Below are 21,818 nucleotides of genomic sequence, written 5' to 3' on the forward strand. Positions count from 1 at the left end.
GGGAAGGTGGAATGGGCTTGACTAGGGGGAAGGGACTCAGTATCTAAAGTCCACAATCAACAGAAGAGAGCAAGAATTCTAGAAGATCTAAGGCCATCTTTCCAATAAGAACCTGATTGCTGGAAAACCCATCCGTGTGTATTTTGTAGTGGTGAACACCATATGAAAGCAGACTTTATTTCATCTGATGCTCCTGGATGCTGCTGTAACTCAGACAAGAAACAGCAGGAGGAAATAGGTGTAAAACCAGCTGATTGCTGTCCCAGCCTGGTGACAAACCACACGTTGCAAAGCACCATTTCATGCCATGAAGATCTCTCAAGAGGAGCTTGCCTTCATTAAACTAACACTAAGGCATTCCTGGCTGGTGAGGATGCTCAGGGAGCTTCCCTCAGGATAGATAGTGCTTGGAAAAGGTGCCTGCCTGCCTGTTCACAGCCCATTATGGAGCTCAGCCTGCCGAGGTCTTTCCTGGTCCCTGTCATTTTAATGGACAACTCTCCATTGTGGCTAAACACTTCAGGGGGAAGAGAAGCCAACCCTGCACATGGCCTCTACCTGACTGACAGCCCACGTTCTGGAGTGCAGCCAGCAGGGGATTCACAGTGAAAACCCCACTTCATCATCATCGTCACTGCATGCAGAATTTCTCCGTGTCAGATTGTTCAGAAGGAAAAAAAGGCTCTTTGTTAGAGCACCACACATTTTCCTGCATTCTCGGAGGGGGAAGAAACAAAACAGAACAAGATAACTAAGAAATGAATATTCAAATGCATTTAACACTATTGTTTAGGGTTGTTTTTTTTTGTTTGTTTGTTTGTTTTTTTTTGTCTTCCCAAGAAAATATCCTCAGAGATTTATCATTTCTGTGAAGAACTGGAGAGGCTGCCAAGCAGAGCAAACAGGATTTTATTCTGATGGGCACAGCACAATGTGTATTTGTCATCCTCTATGCCTTCCTGGAGCACAAGTATTTTACTGCATTGTACTGCCTATGCCAAAAGCCTTATCTGGAATATTGTAATGCCCAGAGAGAACCCTAAATGTATTTGTCTAGTTATTATCTTTAATTGCTATCCTTCCAGCAGGAATATAGTGTAAACATAAAAAACATAAGTTTTCTTTAATAACAGAGGACTATACTTATCTTTTCATGCAGTTTTAGGTTAATGTATATTTGATGATGCACTTTTTTTCCAGTACAAGTATTTCAAAAGAGTGAAACATGGCTTTAATATTAAAAAAGCACCACCCTTTAAAACTTGATATTAACAAAATTTTTTATTTCTCTTGACTTCTGTGATTTTTATCAAAACCTTTATTTCAAGGTGTTGGTAAGTGATATTTTATACATATTTTATAATAATTTTAAGTAACTAAACTTGTTAATTAATCATGACATGAAGTTAAACTGATTTTAATAGCAAGAATTACTAGTAGGTTTTGAAAAAAAAAGTACTTGAAATATTTTGTCTACAAAATATTATTCAGTCATTGTATAAACTGAAACTCTCAGGAGCCCACTGCTTGGGAGTGATGTATCTTTTAAAAATCTATGAAATTTAAATATCAGGTTAGTAATTCTTCTTGCTTGCTCTCTTGTCCTCACTGCCAGTTCTTCTAGTTAAAATCTTGTCTGCCAGTAAAGCTTGACTGCCATTAGAATTCAAAGCACTAAGTATTTCATATTAATAACACAAAGCTCTGCAAAAATTCTCAGTCCTCTCATAGGTTAGAATCACTTTCCAGCAGCCTAACAGGCTTCCAAGCAGAGTGTGAACTCCACTGGGATTTTAACTAGAACAACACAGAATAGAATTTATGAGTAAAACCCTCCTGACCATCTTGGGTTTGCAAGAGTGGACACATGTGTCAGCACTTACTATGCCAGCAAGTGATACCTTGGTAGATTTATGCAACAAGAGATTCAGTGAGAAAGTTATAATGAACCTCTGAGCATATTTAAGGAAAAGCAACTGCCAGAGATTAAGGCAAAGATAATTACTGTTGACATGTTTAATCCCTTCGTGGCAGATGAAATAATTCAGTTTGGATGAGATGCTACATACAGAGTATTGAGGAGTGTTTTAATAGAGATGGTATTTGGAATAGAAGATGGCAGGTGCAAGTAAAGTTTATTTCGGGTATTATGGGCTTCGTGGTGGATTTATTGCATTCAAGCAGATTCTCATAGGGGAAAAAAGAAAAAGGTTATGTGTGCAGTGCTGAACAACTCTCTTTACATGCAAAAGACATGGAAAATGAGCTAATGGAGAGAAAAGTCTGTGTTCAACTTATAACAGAATTTTGCTTTTAATTGCATATGGAAGAACTCAGAATCCCCTATTCCCTTTATGCCATTATAATGCCATTTCCAAGAAGCCAGGAATTTTTATTACCCATTCACAACGTGGAATCCACAGCACAGACAAGCTAAGCCTTTCATATCTACTTATTCCAAGGAAGTCTGGATACAGGGCATATGGTGCTGAATAACTTTGGAAAAGCAGAAGGTCATTCCATAGGCAGTCCTTTCAGCTGGGAAGATGGTAGAAGGAAGCTAAGAGGAATGCTGAGTCCTTGTCCAATGTGTCCAGCCATACATCACAAACTTAGAGATGATTACATTGCACACTCATGTCCCTGGGCAGGTGCCTGCCATGTACTGGTTGTAGGCAGCCTGCAAGAACACACCCCTTGTGAGTGGGAATAACCAAGAGCAGGCTGAAAAGAGGGCCAGTGTGGAACTAATGAGCCATCAGAAGTTAGAGCAAGAGAACCTTCAGAGCAAGAAGATGCAAAGGTGGCCCAGGTTAGAAAGGCAGAGCTGGGCAGAAGGTTTAAGTGCAACATGTAAAGAGCAAACTCAAAGAAACAGCTTTCAAATATGATATGGTACAAAAACTCGGGAAAAGGAGAATTACACTGACATGGAGAAGTCTTCAAATAGAAAATTCTATTAGTGTTCTCAAACTAAATTCCTTCCTGATGTAAATCCTCTGAAACCAGTCATTTTGCAGTAGAGGAAAATATCTTGATGTGAATGTAACATTATTCTGACTCAATAAGTTATGGCAAACAATTTGGCATGAGAATATTGAGAATCTATTCAGTTGAACCAGAGTAGTGACGAGTGTCTGTACAATGTCAGTGTAGTCTGTTAATCCCACAGTACAAAGTGTTCTGCTATTGACATGCCATTGAAAATTACATGTGTCATTTCTCAGCTAAAGAATTGAGGGGAGAAGGAATTTGTGTAAGAATCTGTGTTTTAAACAAACATTAAATTTTGGATGTGTCTGTGCAGTAGGAATCCTCTTAAATGAGAACTTAGATGCTGCTTGTTGACAAGGACAAATTGAGATCAGGTCTTAAGAAAAATGCTTCATAGGCTGCGTTAAGAATCCATGCTGGATTCCACTACAGATAAGTGACAGAACAAATACAAAATAAATGAAGCATTTTCAGTAGCACATCACTTAGGGAAATAAGATCTTCCAAAGGCTCCCACAAATAACAATATAATAGCAATCTTTTTTTTTTTTTCCCTAAACATAAAAAACTTGGGTATATAAATAATTTTTAAAAATGTAATCTGCTTCAAGAAAATGAAGCAAGCAGACCTTTGCTCCAATTTACTCTTTCAGGAAATAACTCATGTGAAAGACTTGTGTGTATATTTCCGTTTGGTAATCAGAATTCCTCTTAATTTCTCAAAAATACTGACTCCTTTAAATGGCCATGAGTCTCAACTCCTGGTGGAGGTAACTTACCTCTGAAACATCGAAACAACAACATCTAAAGTACACTAAAATAATTTAGATGGTATTACCTGTGAAATGCTTGACTACAAAAAATAAAACGCATTTGAAGTACAGACATGCTCTTTTCTGCCTACTCTAAACTCTTAGCTCTAAATGTTCCAGAGCTAAGAAAGTGCCCTGTGTTTGATCTTAAATAAACAGACATTTCTGAGTTTTTATATTCTTTTCCTAATAATTCATCCTAGCAGGAAAAATATACCTACAGAAGTGAAGCACTGAAACACTGTATCTCTATTTTCCTATGTACCATCCTATTAATATTCTTGCAGTGTAGTTTCTGGTGCATGCATTAAGTTTCCATTAGCATTCCCTGAAATTACCATGCCTGAAAAAGGCATTTGTTTGTTTAGGAATCCAAGTTTTCATAATGTTTTGGGTTTGTTTCCTTCTCAGCCTTCACCTCAGAGCTTGACCAGCTGATTTAATTTGCCTAATTTTAAAAGATAATGTAACAACTTGAAAGCAAATAAACTCCAGTTAAATTAAATCAGCTTGTTCAATAATATGCCTTAATATGATTTAATTTTATGCAGACTAATGAATACAGAATTAGGTAGGAGTGGAGTAGAGCACTCCACAGGGCCCTGTGGAGCAGGGGCTACCACCTCCTGACCCGGTGCTGTGCCCTGCACTGAGAGCTGCTCCCACACCCGGATTTGGGGCTGCCAATTATTCCTCCCCATCACTTTTCCCTGCCACCACAGCAGTCCCCAGGCTGGCAGGTGACAGCAGGGACTCCTTTGGGAGTGGAAGGGAGGAATTGGATGAGTTTTAAGGTCCCTTCCAAACCAGACCATTTTAGGATTCTGTGACAACTGAATCCTGTGGAGATACTGTCTGACAAAATTCCATTAGATCATTTCTAGATATTTGCCATTTATTTGGCATCATTTCCCAGTTTAATCTTTAAAAGGTTTGGGTGGGTTTGGTTTTTTTTTTTGTTGTTGTTGTTCTTTGTTTTATTTTTATTTTGTTGTTTGGGTGGTTTTTTGTTTGGTTTTTTTTGTAAATAATTTAAAAACCACTTAGTGCTGCTATACCCTGTACAGAATTACAGGGTATTGTAATTCTGTATTGACTATAAAAAGTAAAATGCATTTGAAGTACAGACATGCTCTTTTCTGCCTACTCTAAACTCTTGGCTCTAAATGTTCCAGAGCTAAGAAAGTGCCCAGTGTTTGATCTTAAATAAACACACATTTCTGAGCTGTTATCTTCTTTTCCTAATAATTCATCCTAGCAGGAAAAATATATAGCAGGAAAAATAGCAGAGAAAATGTCACTTTGCTGGGTAAATAACATGACAGGAGCACAGCCTGCCAGCACATCTCTGTGAGGAGCAGCAGTCTGTCTTGCAGACAGGGAGGAGTAAAAGAAGTGTGACCTCTAGTGAACCCAAGTGCTTATGCCACTCCTGCAAGAGGCACAGCCTGAAGTTATCTGCACACTCTGCAAAACTTTATTCATAGCTCAGAAATGAAGATATATTTTTGTTACATCGCAGCCCAGAATGAAGACAAGGAGAAGAAAAGGATAAATGTTATAATAAAAATTTCATCACAATTTTGAAGTGAGGAATTAACATTACAGCAGCATGTGAATAAGGAAACACTGTGGTTTCTGACTACTACCTTGTACTCCTGAAACTACTCTGCCTTATTTTCATTTTTATTGAAGGCAATAATTTCAGTATTTATACTTAAAATATATCAAATACTTAACTCAATCTACTGAGAGATTTATGAGTTTTTTGGGGTCTGCTTATATCATTAACTTCTTGCCTAGAAGTACACACCTACAGAAGGCTGCAGCTTCTCCTTGAAACCCATCAGACATTAAAAATAAGGTATAATAAATTAAAGCTATCAATTGCCTTTTAAAATTAACTTGAATAAAAGAAACATTACCAGAAAACATGACACTTGAAAGAGACATATGCAATGAACAGCATCACTTGCCAGAGTTCCCACAGGCACTGTTTCAACAGTGGAACTGGATGCTGAACTCGAGGCACTTCCCTGCAAATCTCCTGCTGGCAGCTATGATGTTCAAATTCACAATTCCAGCCCTAGAAAGAGAAATAACAAAGTAGCTCCTTGAGGAAAGCAGCCTAAAATAGTCTGAGCACTCTGACAGCAGGGCATAAAGCCACAGAAAGTTCAGCTTTCTGAAGGTTGTAGAGATCACAAAATATTTTCAATTCACATCACTATCAGTGATTTATTATTATTATTATTATTATTATTATTATTATTATTATTATTATTAACTGGAACTTTATAACAGAGTATTTTTAGAAATGTGGTCACTAAAGCCCTTTGCTCAGGACCACATCCAGAGAGCTTTTGAGTAACCCCAAGGATGAAGATTCCACCTGGGCATTTTGTAAGTGGTCTTATGCATGGAATTACCTAATAAGAATGACTCCAGTAAAATTTAGTGTGTATTTTCTCTTTATATGAGCCACTAATTACAATTCCTCTTGACAGAAGCCCAGCACCACATCTAGGAAACACACCAGCACAAGATGCTGAACTTTGCTGCCTTGTGATCACACTGAAACAAATCCATTATTGACAACATGTGTTCATACAAGAAATACAATTTGAGCAGTGCATGCAGTGCAAACCAGATTAGTGCTTTCTTTAGCAGAATGCATTGCTAAAGCTGTTTCTGGGAGAGGAAGATTTCTACAGGCAGGTGAGGAGGGATGCTATACTAGAATAGATGCACTGGAAGCACTTAATTTCACAAATTCTTTGCTTCTTTACCACTTTAACAGTGATTTGGTTTGACCAAACCACTAGGATACATCAAACATTCTCTTTAATCCATGTGACAATGCTACAAGCAGCTCTTTAGCTGAACCAGCATAGATAAACTCACTTATCACTCTCCAAGTCTGATTTCTGGCATCAGGTGGTGTCTTGATTCAGCACAATACCTGAAAACAGCAAACATCCCCCACAAGGATCATCACACAAAAAGTTTCAAGGTTACACATTAAAGGACCCATTATTAACTAGCTACTGGTGCTTTTGTTTTGCCATGTCAGGGACATTAAAATTTTTACTTTTTGTTCTTTTTCCTTTAAGAGGTACCTGGCAGAGAACGTAATTGCAGTTTCTTATGCAAGTCAAGCAAGAGCAGAGGGAAATACAAACAGTTTCAATTGATGGGTGCAAGTGAGAATGCCCTTTATTGCTCCACATAATTCCATAATCTCAGAAACACAAAGGCACTTTCATAGTAAGGAGCATGGTAAAAGAGGCACAGAAGTTACTAACAGAATAAATATTCCAGTAGATGCAATTACCTTGGAAATTCCGTAAACCTTTACTTTAAAATGTCTGATACTGTTGTAATGGGCAGCTTATAAGGCTAACTTGAAGACCAGGCAAGAAGTCCCCTGAACAAAGGTCACAAGAGTGTGTTGTTTGAACAGAGATAATGGCTTATTAATTAGTTGATAAAGGTAATTTTCAAAGCTCAACATAAATTAAATAAATATTCAAATGACAGCTTGAATGTAAAAGCCTGATTCCCCCCCCCCCCCCCCTCCGGTTTGATTTTTGAAACATGTGAGTGTTCCTCATTTAAGTAACTCAAATTTCATGTGGTCGTGCCTGGTTGTGGGAGTAAAGAAAAAACACAGATTATTTTTTTAGTATTTATATTTTTACCTGTTAGTGGCTCTGGGTTACAATCACACCTTCTAGTGCACATTCTATGGAAAGAAACCAATACACAGTAATTGTATCAAAGCATAAACAAGGAAAAAGAGCAAATGTCCGCACAAATCCCACTTTTTAAGGTGTGGCACATAGGTATTGCAAGAGAATAACCCTTGGCTGCTACATGGCTGGTGATACCAAGGAGTGAAGGTCACTTTGGGGTCAATTTTTTCATTTGAGTTTACAAGCTTTCAGACTTCCTTTTCAGAAGAAATTACAGAGTTACATTAAAAGGTTTGGAAATCCTGGCTCTAGTATAAAAAGCAGTGGAGACGAGGTGGGTTGAAACCTCAGATGCTGCCTGCAGAACAAAATATTGTAACTTCTGCCATAAGGTCAGGGGCACCCCCTGGCAGGAGGGTGCAGCCCGGTGGGCGTCGGGCTCTGCTCCCAGGGAACGAGGGACAGGACAAGATGTCTTAAGATGCAGCAGAGGTTTTTGCTTGGACATTAGGAGGAATTGCTTCACAGGAAGGGTGATCAGACATTGGAATGGGGTGCCCAGGGAGGTGCTGGAGTCACTCACTGTCCCTGAAGGCGTTTGAGGAAAGACTGGATGTGGCGCTCACTGCCATAAGCGGGTTGGTCATAAATTCGCTGACCTCAGAGGTCTTTTCCAGCCTAGCTGGTTCTGTGATTTTGCGATAAGGAAAATAAGGGATTTTTTGCAGTCAGGTCCTGGGCCAGGGGCCCCTGGGCACATCCTTTGGCCATTTCCCCTGGGAAAGAAAACTCACAGGTCCAGGTTCCTGATGTCAGTTTGTAGGGCAACAACCCCCCTTGGCCAGGGGCGATCGAAGCCATTCATTCACCTTTCACCCCCTCGCTTCGCTGAGCGGGGGAGCCTCCGAACGCCCGGCGCGGCGTGTTCCAAGCGCAGCGTGCGCGGCGGGCCCGGGGAGCGCGGCGGCCGCGGGGACCCCGCGAACGGGCGCCGGAGCGGCGGGCGGGACCCCGTGAGGGGCGCGAGGGGCGCGCGCGGCCCGCGCGGCCCCTGGCGGACCGGACGGGGCGAGGCGGGCGGCGGCGGCGGGTAAAGGGGCTCCGCTAAACCGCCCGGCGGTCCCCGCCCGCTCCGCCCCGCGACCCCGCGGCCGTTGGGGCGGGAGGGAGGCAGCGAGGGAGCGGGGGAGGGACCCCGCCAAAGGCGCGGCCCGAGCGCCGCCGGCTCTCGCCCGGCAGCGGGAGGCGGGAGGAGGAGGCAGAGGCCGCGCAGCGCCGCGCTCCCATTGGCCGCGCGGGGCGCGGCGCTGCCAGCCGATTGGCTGCCACGCCCGCCACGCCCGCCCCACCCGCCCGCGGCGGCTCCGCGCGTTGAATTCAAATCCGCACCGGGAGCGGCGCCGCCCTTCGGCCGGGCCGGGGCGGGCGGCGGTGGCAGCGCTGCTCCTGCGGGCCGCCGGCGCTCCCGGACCGCGGGGTGCGCGGCGGGAGCGGGAGGGCGCCGGGGGAGCGTCTCGCCCGGTTTAAAGGCGCCGGCGGCCGCGCCGATGGGCGGTGCTGGGCCGCAGCGGGCGGGGCGGGGCGGGGCCGGGGCCGTTGGGCGGCGGGCGCGCGCGGGCCGGGCCGGCGGGCGGGAGGCGGCGGGACGAGCCCGGCAGCCGCGGGGTCAGCGGGACCCGGCCCGTCGCGGGGCCCTCATCCAGTGCCTCCCTCCCTCCTCCCGCCCTGCAGAGCCGGCGGGACCTGCGATGCGGAGCGGCGCGGCGGGAGTCGCCTCCTGAGGCGGCGGGAGAATGCGGCCGGCGGGCGGGGAGATGGGGGCCGGCGACAAGGTAATTCCTCTGCCGAGCGAGAGCAGCCGAGCCCCGGGGCTGGCGCTTCCCGCGGGCGGTGACAGCCCCGCTGCCCGCGCTCAGCCCGGCTGGGGTGAAACCGCTTCGGTCGGAACGATCGCGCGTAGAAACCGCGGGACGGCGGAAACCGAGCGTGTTTTACCGTCACTTTAATTCCTGCCCTCAACAAAAGCTCCTGAAACTTCATCTCTCACGACCTTTATCCGCGGCGTCCGTGAAGAACACTTGTTTCTCCGGGCTCTCCTCTCCTCTTTGTTTTTCCCTGTAGCAGAAGGTGTGTGGAGGAGCGGGGATAGCGATGTTGGGAGCGCGTTTGTCTCGGGCACTCCGTGGTGCCGTGACAGGGAAGTTGCGATTGGAAGAGGGTCCGGCGGAGGTGGGGCCGAGCCCGCTTCCCTCACAATTCCCGGCCGGAGCCGCGGGCAGCGCCCCGGGAGCGGCTCCGGCACGCCGCGGACCCCAGACCCGTCCCGCGGGGGCCGCCGCGCGCCGAGCGCGCATGCGCGGGGCCGCCGCGCGAAAAGTCAAGAGGGGAATAGGAGGGAAAGAAACTTGAGGGGAGCGGGTCGCTCCCGAGCCTTTCCTTCGCTTTCCCCTCTTCTTCCTCTCCTGCTCCATCTCGGCCAGCCCCGCCATCACATCCCACCCCTTACTCCGCTGGGAGCTTGTTAAAGTTCGCTGTAAAAGTTAAGGGCTTGCTAGCCAACACGCTTCCATGACTACTAAATACCGGGCTGCTCGCCGGAGGTGAGGCGATCATATGATAAAGAGTTCCCTGACATGCAAACTGGTGTCTGTTTAGCTCAACAAGAATTTATAAGCAACGTCACACCCACTCCCGGGTCGTTACATATTTCAGCTATTCTATATAGCTCTCTGCAATGCATTAACATATTTGTCTCAGAGGAAGGAAAAGGAAAATCACCCGAGGAATAAATGCCTGGGGAGCTGAGCCTTAGCTACAGGCACAGAAATGGTTTTAGGAAAGGGACTCATTGGTTCAGAGTAGGACTGGAACCCTTGACTCAGAACTACCCAAAAAAAGTGATAAATCTCTATCCCCCTTTGTTATTGATAAATGGATCATGGTGCACCTGGGTTTTAATATCACCATTGTTCTTTTCCTTGACACGTAGGAAAATGAGCATTCTGAGCCATGCAAAAATGTACTGAAAACCCCTTTGAAACAAGCGGCTACCTCACAGTTGGTACTGACAGAGAGACAGCCTGACTGTCAGCCTCTAACCACACCCACAAAACCGAAGGAAACCCCTCTGGCAGATCCATGGACACCTACTTCCAACCTGAAAATGCTGATTAGTGCAGCCAGTCCTGAGATTAGGAGCAGAGAACAGAGAAGGCAACTGTCAGACAGTTCAAGTGAGGTCCTACAAACAAAACACTGTTTGCAGGTATGTTGTAAAGTTATCTGTATTTATTTTCTTCTTTTTTTTTTTTTTTTTTTTTTTTTTGGTTAAGTTAGCTGATAGCTGTTTATTGAGTATAAAAATTATACATTTTCACAGCACATCTTTTTTAAAGTTATGGTTTTGGAGCATTTACCAAATATGAGCAATGATATTGACTAGCTATATTCAACAGGTAATGTTCTGGTTTTATTTCACAGCTGCTGAGGACAAAGGGAGAACACTGGCCCTTTGACAGTGCTCCCTGTGAAGCTGTTAAATATCTGTGCTTACATATTGTCAAAAACCTCACAACCTCTTTTCCTTATTCCCATGTAGGAACACTTATTGGGGGATGAATATGAAAAATCTCAGCCAAGTCGCAAAGAGAAAAGTCTTGGATTACTGTGTCATAAATTCTTAGCTCGGTATCCTGATTACCCCAGCCCTTCACAGAAAAGTTACATTTGCCTTGATGAAGTCACTGAAGAGCTACGTAAGTTGGGGTTCATCCTATTAAATATTTCTTCATGCAAATTGGCCAATAACCTGCCATTTTTGTTCCATACAATTTTGGATGCTTACTCTGTTTTCAAATTTATTTAAACCCAGTTTTAAACTGCTAATTCCTACAGCAGTTCTTTTAGAATGCTGATGTTTCCTCAGTGAATTAAACTGAGAAGCTCTGAATTCTGTTTCATATTGAACATCTAAATTATTGCTTATACCACAAATAACCAGTTGCAGTTTTTTTGATTCAGAGGTGATACCTAAGATTAGTGGTAGATTTTTGCAGCAGGAACTAGCATTTCTCAAACTGAGTCCACAGCTTCCTGTCCAATCATGTCATCAAAGCAAGAAATGTCTTTCTGTTATTGATAGTATATTAACTTCCTTATTCTATATCACTATTTTTTATGTTGAACCAATAATTTCTCCAGATTCCACATTTCTAACATCAAGCTGAAGCTTTTTGAAATCAAAAAAAGTTCTGGAGTTACAGTATTCTCCAGCTTTTATATGGATAACAGTTGTAAAATTTTAAAGCTGTGTATGATTTACCTTTTTGTATACTTTGTACAAAAGGACATAACTTTTAGGAAATGTCTGGTCAAAACCAAGAGTTTATCAGGCAAATGAGAAAAAAAAGAGTGTGCTAATAAAATGACACGTAAAAAGAAGTTATAAAACAGTTTCCTACCATGAGTTTCCAAGGCTATTTAAGGACACAATCTAGAATCAATGCAGTGAATAATTAAAAATGCTGTTTTTTCTAAAGCTGGGTTGAAACCCATGTAATGGCTCTTCTGGCAACAGTAAGTTTTATTTCTTAAGGAATGCTGAAAGCCAAGTATAATTCTGGAACAGCAAGTCCTTGCATATACGAAGCAAGATTTGTTTTCCTTGCTGGCAAGACCTGGGAGGGCTGTTTTCAGTTTGTGCTATGGAATTGGCAAAAATGATTTGGGAGTATTCTAAGAGGAAGGCCAGGACTCTGTGCTGCAGGTAGTGCATGAGTGCACATGTGTTTTGTAGCAGAGCTGTTCAGGTTCACCTTTCCCTCTGCAGACGTGGAGCGCAGGCGCATCTATGACATTGTGAACGTGCTGGAGAGCCTGCACATGGTGAGCCGCCTGGCCAGGAACAGATACGTCTGGCACGGGCGCCACAACCTCCCCCAGACCCTGCAGGCCCTGAAAAAGGTGGGGGAAGACAACAAATACATACAGCAAATCCAGATGATCAAGAAAAGAGAGTATGAGCATGAATTCGATCCTGACAGTGAAAGGAATGAAGAAATGGCAAGTTCTTCTGGCTCAAGTGAGCAGTCAGAAATGTCTTTTGTCGAGCTCCCAGGAGTGGAATTTCGTGCTGGTAATAATTCTCTATAATGCCAAGAATAATACTGATACATTTCTATGAGCCATTTATTAGCCTTCCTTTTTTTTTTTTTTTTTTTTTTTTTCTGAGGTGGTGCTGCCCCAAAGGCACCACAACTGTTTGTAGTGAGAAAAAGTGCTCTGCACTTTCACTTGTCTTATTAGTTCAGTTCTTTTAATTTGTTTCTACATCAGGTGAAATTATCAAATACACCAATGTATAATCCAATTGCCATTACCACTGAATTGTTATAGAAACCAGAAGTTACTACTGAATGTTGCAGAAACTTGAAGCATAAATTCCTCAATTTGTTTTATTAAATTAGCTTTGATTCATGGAAGAAATTTTAATTAAGGGTTAAGCATCTTTAAGAGTACAAGTTGTCAGATAATGGGAAATGTATACGTAGACTTGGTATCCACCCAATCAGTCATCTGTTTCTTGTCACGTAGAAACGTGATTCTGGAGTCAGCACTGGCCCTGCCTAGTCTCTTTGTTATTCTTAAAATTAATATTACTGACAAATTTCTCCAGTGTTTTATGTTTGTAGTGGGTGTGTTGCTGAATACTTAAATCCTTTTTCCTGTCTGCTGCAGCGTCAGTGAATGGCAGGAAATACAAGTCCTTACGAGTGATGAGTCAGAAATTTGTGATGCTGTTTCTTGTATCAACACCTCAAATAGTAAGCCTTGAAATTGCTGCTAAAATCCTGATTGGAGAAGATCAGTTAGAAGACTTGGATAAAAGCAAGTTTAAAAGTAAGTACCACAGCAAGTGTAAGCTAAATTAATTATCCCAGTGCTACTTCATATAAAAAAAATACAGTCTTATTCTTCCTCCCACAAATGTTTATTTGAAGCCTCCAAAAACTCACTAAACACCTTCTGCAGTTTATAACTTTTGTATTGATACATAATGCCCACCTGAGAGGAAAAGTCCATTAAATCCTCCCTCCTGAAGTATTATCACAAGGCTCCATATTGGTAACAATTTCTCTTTCCTCAAGCAGCCTGTGAAAGTTTTCAGCATCATTTCACCACAGATGTCCCAGAATCATGCAAAATCTGTGTTCTGGTCACATAACTAACCTGGTAGAAATTGAAAGAAATTCTGTAAAAGTCCTGTGACCAACTTGCATGTCAGAGGAAGTGAAACCATTTGCTCTAACTGCCAATTATTTCTTCATTCTTTTACCCTTCTCTCAGTTCCCTGCACACTTCCTCCCCTTCCCCTCCATTCAAATGAAATGGTATTTCTAGGTCTAGGTCAGTAGATATATAATAATTAAAAATGTGCTGCTTTTGAGGGATAGTTGTGGGTTTCATTGAAAGTTAGACTCTTCCTTAATTCTCAGATTCCTTTGCTTCTTTGGGTTATTTCTTCTTTTGGTTTTGAGGTTTTTTTGGTGGAATTGTCTATGTGAGTACTGATCCTTGCTGGTTTCAGTTCATGATTTCCTTTCCACTGCCTCACAGCAACATAGAAAGGGTGGGTGGCTACTCAATAGGGTTTTTTGCTTGCTTTTATTCTTCCATAAGAAGAACCTGTCTCACAAGAAAAGCATTTCCAGGGCATTCCATCTGTCTACCTCTATTTCAAGTATCAATCTCATCTTTTACCACATTCTTGGTTTTGAAGCCAAAAAATTCCATTTCCTAAGCACATTCACTTTGCTCTAGAACTCACTTGTAGTTTGGCTTCTACCTGAAACTTTTCCCTAATAGCTCAACCTAGATACAGGGAAGATATGCAGGATGATTATCCTGTTGGATTTTAGTGTGTCTCTTCCCTCCAGTTCCCATGTTTGCCATTGCATGTGTGTACCTGCATTTTAATCTACTTATATTTACTACAGGATTTGTGTAGGTTTGATCATTGCACAGAAATTAACTTGTTTTGAAAATGTTGGTTTTTTCCATATTTAGCATAATAAACTTTGCAGTGTCTTCTAGATCTGTATAAACATGTATGTTTACATGTAAACTTTGTATCACAATATTATTTCATTGTATAAATACCTGTTCCACAAAATTGTTCTTATCATCTTTAAAAGCTTTTTCCTTTCAGCTGCTTAAAGGGTGTTACACCATTTCTTTATCTGATACATGCTACCTTGTTAATTGCAGTTGCTATACTTTCCATTTATTTCTTTCAGCCAAAATTAGAAGACTTTATGACATAGCAAATGTTCTCAGCAGCCTTAAACTTATAAAAAAAGTTCATGTTACAGAGGAGAGAGGTAGAAAACCAGCATTCAAGTGGACAGGACCTGAGGTCTTACCAAATACTCAGGGTAGGTGTATGTGTCATTTCCTTTTGTTCTGCTGATGATATTAATTGGTTATTTTTTTGTTTGTTTTGTTTTCTCCACTAAAATTTTTGGCCAAAAGACAGAATAACTAAGTAGAGAATCTTTTACTAGTCATACCACTGTCCTTATCAGCACAGCAACCAGTATCTATTTGCATACAGTGATGTTCAGCTATTGAGATTCTTGAATATCCATGTTTGCTGCTGTTGGTAATTCAAGAATTGTGAGCCAGGCTCAAATAATTGCTTTTAATTACTAAATCTGCATATGATACATATTTTATTCCTTCTGTTTTTCAGATACAAAACTTGAAGCAACTTCTACAACCTCTTCACCTATTTCAGAATCCATCACTTCCAAAGAGCAGTGCTCAAAAGCCCTTTTTCCTTCAAAAGGAAAGCAAAACTTCACTCGGCATTCATCTCTAATAAAATTAGTTAAGAGTATAGAGAACGACAGAAGGAAGATCCAGTCTGCTCCAACCACCCCAGTTAAAATAAGTGCCAGTATGTATCTTTTCATCATTTTTCTTTTAGGAACTTCTTTTCCTTTGTTTTTAAGCCAGATGAGGTCTTGCATTAGATATTTGAGCTTGCCCTCTTCTCACAGGACATGTAGATGTGTGGGTGGCGCCTCCTTTCAAAAAATATATCTTAAGAGCTGTCAAAAATACAGAAATGGCTACAAACCTTCTGTTTGTCTAGAATCACTGAATATTGCATCTTCTCTGAACCTACTTTGTTGTAGAAACTCTGCTTTGGTTTGTGCTATCTAAGCAGTTCTGTATCCCAAAACATGGCCAGAAAATTACCTGTTAGTGTTCATGTCTTTTCTAGTGATCCTTTCTGGGGCCTTTAAATTTTGTTTGATTTAAGCTGATGTCCAGATTTGGTGTCCAGATCAAATCAAATCTGGGCTGAGTTTGAGGATAAGTTATCTCATTAAATGTTATATTTACATAATGCAATCTCTTCAACTTAAAGTTAAATTTTTACTTTGAATTTTATGAACTTACTGTTCTGATTTCTTCTTCTCCAACCAGGTACTTACCAAAGTTTACCAGTTTTCCCAAATACAATAGCTCAGATTCCAGCAATCACTAAACATCAGCTGGAAGGACAAGCCAAGTAAGTTTGCACAAGTTTAAAGGTGAGAACAAGTTAAAGTTATGCTCAGTGCAAATGGGTCAATAGCCTGCAAAAAACAGTAACCTTGAGCACTGCAGGCTAGTTTTTAATTTATTTTCTCTTTAGTGGATTGAGAAGTACAGGTTCATGTTAAGCCTTTGTACTACAGGAGATAATATCATACATTACAGAAGATAATTTGTCAGAACATTAATTTCTGCATGAAGTTATTAAAACACATTTGGGATTTTTTTGTTTGTTTGTTTTTTGCTGAAGGACAGCAGACGAGATGCAAATGACATGTGCCCTGTCCTCGCCTGAGGCTGTCCCCAAGCCTGAGCCCTCTCAGCAGCCAGCTCTGAGCCAGCCCCTCGGGGTGTGCCCTGCAAGCCACAGCTCTGTGTCACCAGTCATCCTACCTCACCCTCAGTCTGGGGTTTCATATGCAATCTATCTGCACCCTTCCCAAGCCCACACCGTGACAACCTACAGCCCAGGCTTCATGTTGCAGCCTCTGCCATGTGCTAACGTAACTGGAATTAAGAGTAATAATTCAAAAGTATTAAATAAAATAACCACTGAGGAAGGGAACACTCAGAGAGGTCTGGATGAGCCTCCAAAATCCTTGGCAGCTGAAGAAAGACCTGAAACTAAATCAGAAACATCTCAGCGGTGCCTTAAAAGATCACAAGCACTACCAGAGACTAATTTAATTAAAAGGCGTAAAAGTGATGAAGAAAGCCTTGATACTTCTTTGGTAAGTTAAATTAGTTTTAAAATGTCACTTTATGGCTTAGTGATGTTGCCACCTACTCATTTTCAAAGTGATGTAGGAACCTGCCAGTGTGTGTAGGTGTTTTAAATAACATCAGGCTTGGAGAGATGGTGTTCATTTGCTGTGCCTGCTGATATTTGAGGGGCTGGGGTTTCTATCTAAGAAGACAAAATGTACAGGTGAAAATAAAGCAGCTCACAAAACACAATGTCAAAACTTACCTATTTATACATGATTTTGGAGTAGGTCAGGTTGAGAGCAAGGTTGGAAGCAAGAGGTCTTCAAGGTCCCTTGAATTCTAGGATTCTGTAAACTTGCTGGCATCCATTCTTGGCTTTAGAGGTCTTAGGAGGAAAGTGGATGTACAAAAGTCACTGGACAGGGAATGTCCCAAAATCCTGATGCCTTCTAAGTATTTCCACCCTATGTAATATTGTTGTAGGCATAATACAACAGCACATGCAGATAATAAGGTTCAGATAAACTTGATGTATATGGAGAGACTGGGGCTGGATTGCTTTCTACTCCTCAGTTGCTGATTGTTTTAGCATCTCTGTAAATTGCAAATCTGCTGTAAATTTGGCTTGCTGAAACAGCCATCCTATGTTATAGGTGTGTTATGACAGCACATGCTATCCAGCATGCACTAGCTGGGAAGAAACAAGATAACAAGGGCCTGGCTGTCCTAGTGACCAGAAAATTTTATAGTACTTACTTGGGAATGAGGAGGAAGTAAAAAGCTTTCTTTCCAGTTTTTACAAATGTATAACTATCATTGTAGGGCTCTAATTTGGATTGTTAAGCCTTACAACACCTGCCTTTCTTTTTGTATGTGCTTTTTTCAAAGGGAGAACCCACTAAGAATGAAAAACCACCATCCAATAGCTCACAAACTAATCATGAAATGGACAATGTCCAGGAAGAGAGACAAAATGAAACCAAAACAGTAGATCAAAACATGGCAACTTGCTGTGAGCAATGTACAAAAGAAAATATTCCAGAAGATGAAGATAAAATCAAAACAAAACAAGACTTACCTGTGGCATTTGCCATTCCTGCTCCTGAGGTAAGGTTTGTCTTACCATTCCCTAAGAAAACACTACTTTGGAGTCTCTGCAAAAGAAACAAAACTACAACAAACTACACCTACATAGGTTGTCTTTGGCTGAATTCATTTTAGTGTGCTTTTAAAACCTTACTTTGTAGGAATGTAGGATTTCTGTTTCTATGCTGAGCACTTAAAAAAGAGGACATAAAGAAGCTTTCAGGTTTCCACTGGAATGAAGGTCTCACTTAAGGAGCTGAGGGCAATATTGAGATCCCTTACCTCCCCATCTTTTCTTTGCATTATACTTACTGTCAAATGCTTTGAAACAGAATCACACGAGACTCTCTTCATCAATAAAATTCAGTATTCTGCAGTTAAGATTGATTGCTGTAGAGAACCTGAATAAAGAACAGTTCTGCTGACAAAAACAGAATATGTAAATGCAAAAGTTTTGTCATATTTGTTTTATGACAAACAAAAAATATTTGTTTTAGGAAAAACACAATCCAAGAATGAAGTGATGTGATGATTTACTGGGTCCAGAATGTTTCTTCTGGAAAAATAGTAGTCAGTATCAGGGTTTCTTTTCCATCTGGTCAAATTGCACTGTGTTAATCCCAGGTGGAGTTCCAGTTCCCCACCAAGAGTATCAGCTGGAAATGGAGCCAGCTGCCTTCTGAGTGGTTTTAATTGCAAGATCATGTCCTTGAGTCTGTTGTGTCTCATTTCAGACTGAAAGTAGTACAGGCATGGGCTATGGCATCCTGAGGACACGGAGGATTAAGAACAAGGCAGGGGGAGGGTTGCAGTTCTGGAGAGAACTTGAGGTTTGTTTATTCCATGTTTGGGCTAAAGGTGGGCTGTCTCTCTCCTTCTCAGACTTTTTTCCCGTCTGGTTATCTCATTCCTCTGACTCACTGCACCCATGGCAACAAGGCAGAGTGCTCCACTAAAGAGAAGGCTGGGGTGTGTTCTCTGCAGCACACAGCCTACAGCTCTCCCATCACTGGTGAGTGTCCAGGGAAACAGGCACGGGGGCCAGTCAAGGGGCCAGGACCAGCTTGTCCTAACTCCTTTCAACACTTGATGTTTCTGTTCCAGGTGTCATTCCAATGCCAGCCTCAGAACTGAAGACAGTCAATATTCCTGCTTTTCATATAACACCCTTGAACATAATGCTGTCACCAAATTCCATAGCTGCTGCACCTGTACTGAGCAACTCCTGCCTCAATTCGAGCAGTACCAGTTCTGCCCCAAATCCAAGCTCTTCAGCTCTGAACTTTATGCTGCAACACATTGGACTAATACCTGCTGGTGTGCAAATTCCTGCAAATCCCGTTCTTCAGCACGTGCCAATCTCTTCCCAGTCAGAAAATATCAGCCATAGCTCAGGGAGCACAAACGTGCAGGAAGGGAAGGTGAGTTAAAATATATTGCAACTCCACCATGGGGGGGTTGATTGGGAAGTGCAGTGCAGTAATTCCCTTACAGCAGGTAAAATTTATAAATAAACATTTCTTTTTGATCTTTAGAAATCAGCATTGCCCAAAAAGAGCTAGCAGTGAAGGCCATCCTAAGTACAGTAGAAATGAGAGGTTAGCAAGGAAGATAAGTGACTTATTTGTGGTGGAAGTGGAGCCAGCTGGAAGATGACAAGATGTGAAGAGACAACTGTTTTAGAGGGAGGATTTTACATATCTGAGAGATATTTTAATAAGCACAATTTGAGATTGTCCTTATTAAAAAACTGTCCCTTTGTTATTTTCTTTCCTTCTTGTTACTTCCCTAATCTACCCTCAAGTTCTTGTGTTTATTAATAGCTATTCTTTTAATAGGATAGAACTGTACAATTTAAATAATTTTTTTCTCCACAGGAACTTTCTCTCTATATTTGATATAATACTGTATTGCCTAATATATGTTTATGTTAAAAAAGAAGGGGATTTGAAAAACCATATTTTTATCTATTTATACATAGATATATATACAAGAATGCAGGTATATCCTCAGTAAAAAGTTCTGGTTTTAAATTTTAGGGGAAAAAAAAGTTTGCTAGCATCCTGCAGAAACTAAGAAGTAGAATTTACTTTTTATTCCCCCATAAATGACAGTAACTTTCTCTTTTCTCTTCAGCCTTCTGCTCCAAAGGAACCTCAGGAGCCTCAGGCAGTTACAGAGAACTTTTTCCGCACACCAGGAGGGCCAAACACAGACCCTGCACTATCTGCAAACTCAGATGGTACCCAGAGAACCTCTCAAGGAACTCTATGTATTCCTCAACGAAAACTTGAAGTTTCAGAAGACTAATTTTGGGACAGGGAATTGCTGATTGTGTTAGCAGGCAAAATTGCTGGTAACACACTGCACACATCTGGCATTGTCTGATGGACAATGGTTTGGACATGTATTGCCAAGACCCCAATGCTGGAATAGCCTTAATTGATGCTTTAGAAAATAAAACTGACTCTTAAGGAGAAAGTTAATGCCTAATGAATTTTTCCAAAAGGCTTACGTGAAGTATTTTAACAGCAAAGTTATGTGTCTAGTGGGTTTTTTTTGTGAATGTGTGTTGATTTCTTCTATGCAAAGTAAGCTGAAATTGTACAGAAAGGTACAGTCTATCAGTCAGTACATATTTTGCACCAAAAAAAAAAGTACTGTGAGCATGTAAATATTTGATGTCTTAGCAAAAAGGCCATAGGTAAAATGTTTTGCTTCTGTGTTTAATAATAGTCTTTTGTAAAGTTAATAAGCACAAAAAAACTACCCAAATTTTCTTAATCAATTTTATATAAGTTAAGAATTATTTATACTGTATTTTAAAATCAATTTGTTCAGATTAAACTTACATAAAACTCTACACTGACTTTTTCTGTTTGATCAGATTAGATTACTTAAGTTACACATTGCATATCCATATATTGCATATTCACTGGCATCTCTTAACTCTTCTTTTGTCAGGCAGGGGTTGCTGGGCTCTGAAGGAAGGAGGGGGAAATGGTGTTTTGTGAAAAAGTGAATTAAGTAACTCAATGTAACTTCTAAACCCCTATCAGTAGATATTACAACTCCTAAAAGCAAGTCAGAACAAAAAAGTTAGGAAGTAAGATATCGCCCTGGTGCATTCAGGAACATGTATCCAAATGTCACAGAAGTTCCAAACAGGTTCAATCAAACCACTTGAATTTAAATATGGACAGTAGTGTCTCACATACACTGAAGGAAGAAAGATGAAGACTCCTCATACAGTTCACACTCAGATAAGTAATAGCTGACAAATGAAATAAAAATACAAATACAGTGTATCTGCCTTCCCAGGTGAAATGTGCCTGGCAGACCAACCTGGGATAGGAGAAATCATAGCAAAGCCCAAGATTCAGGCTTGGACTGCACAAAAAAAAAAAAAAAAGCTACCACAGTAAAAAAAGTCTGCTCTTCAGTAGTGCAAAGTTCTAATACAAAATATACCTGACAGAATTGGATCACTATTGAGATATTCCTAAATGAGGGGGAAAGAAGAATAAAAGGTGGAAGAGGGAAGAATTCTCACTAGAGCACTGAGTAGATCTATTCCAAAGAGATAACTGATCTTCCTTACACCTGCTATCAACTTCATTCTGGAAATATAAAGACAAAGGTTTTAGAAACTTGCATTACTCAGGAAAAAAACTACACCCCTTTCATTTTTGAGCACCACAGCTGGCAGACAAACTACAGTAATTGGGCTTGGTGAAATGATCTTCTCACACATGGTGCTGAGAAAGCTGAGCATATTTTGGAAAGCTGAGCATGTTTTCTTTCTGTCCAGTGTCCCTTGCCTCCTGACACACTGCAGTTGCTTTTTCATGAGCACTTTTCTTCCTGTGTGCTGGTTTTGCAGGCTGAAAAGCTGCTGCTTTCTCAGCTCCAAGGGTCT

At 41.4% G+C, this 21,818-nt stretch overlaps 1 protein-coding gene across 1 annotated transcript; it reads left to right on the forward strand.

Annotated features, from left to right (window-relative positions):
• Positions 1–9,294: 9,294 nt before the first annotated feature.
• On the forward strand, positions 9,295–20,760 carry E2F8 (E2F transcription factor 8). The gene is made up of 13 exons (XM_031505085.2): positions 9,295–9,333; positions 10,491–10,766; positions 11,100–11,256; positions 12,330–12,635; positions 13,238–13,399; positions 14,797–14,934; positions 15,252–15,458; positions 15,995–16,079; positions 16,356–16,836; positions 17,702–17,920; positions 18,782–18,911; positions 19,004–19,320; positions 20,036–20,760. The coding sequence occupies exons 1-13, from the start codon at positions 9,295–9,297 to the stop codon at positions 20,207–20,209; spliced, it is 2,691 nt and encodes an 896-aa protein (XP_031360945.2). The 3' UTR covers positions 20,210–20,760.
• The last annotated feature ends 1,058 nt before the right edge of the window (positions 20,761–21,818 follow it).

This window comes from Lonchura striata, chromosome 6, assembly GCF_046129695.1.
Source record: "Lonchura striata isolate bLonStr1 chromosome 6, bLonStr1.mat, whole genome shotgun sequence".
Lineage (NCBI taxonomy): Eukaryota > Metazoa > Chordata > Aves > Passeriformes > Estrildidae > Lonchura > Lonchura striata.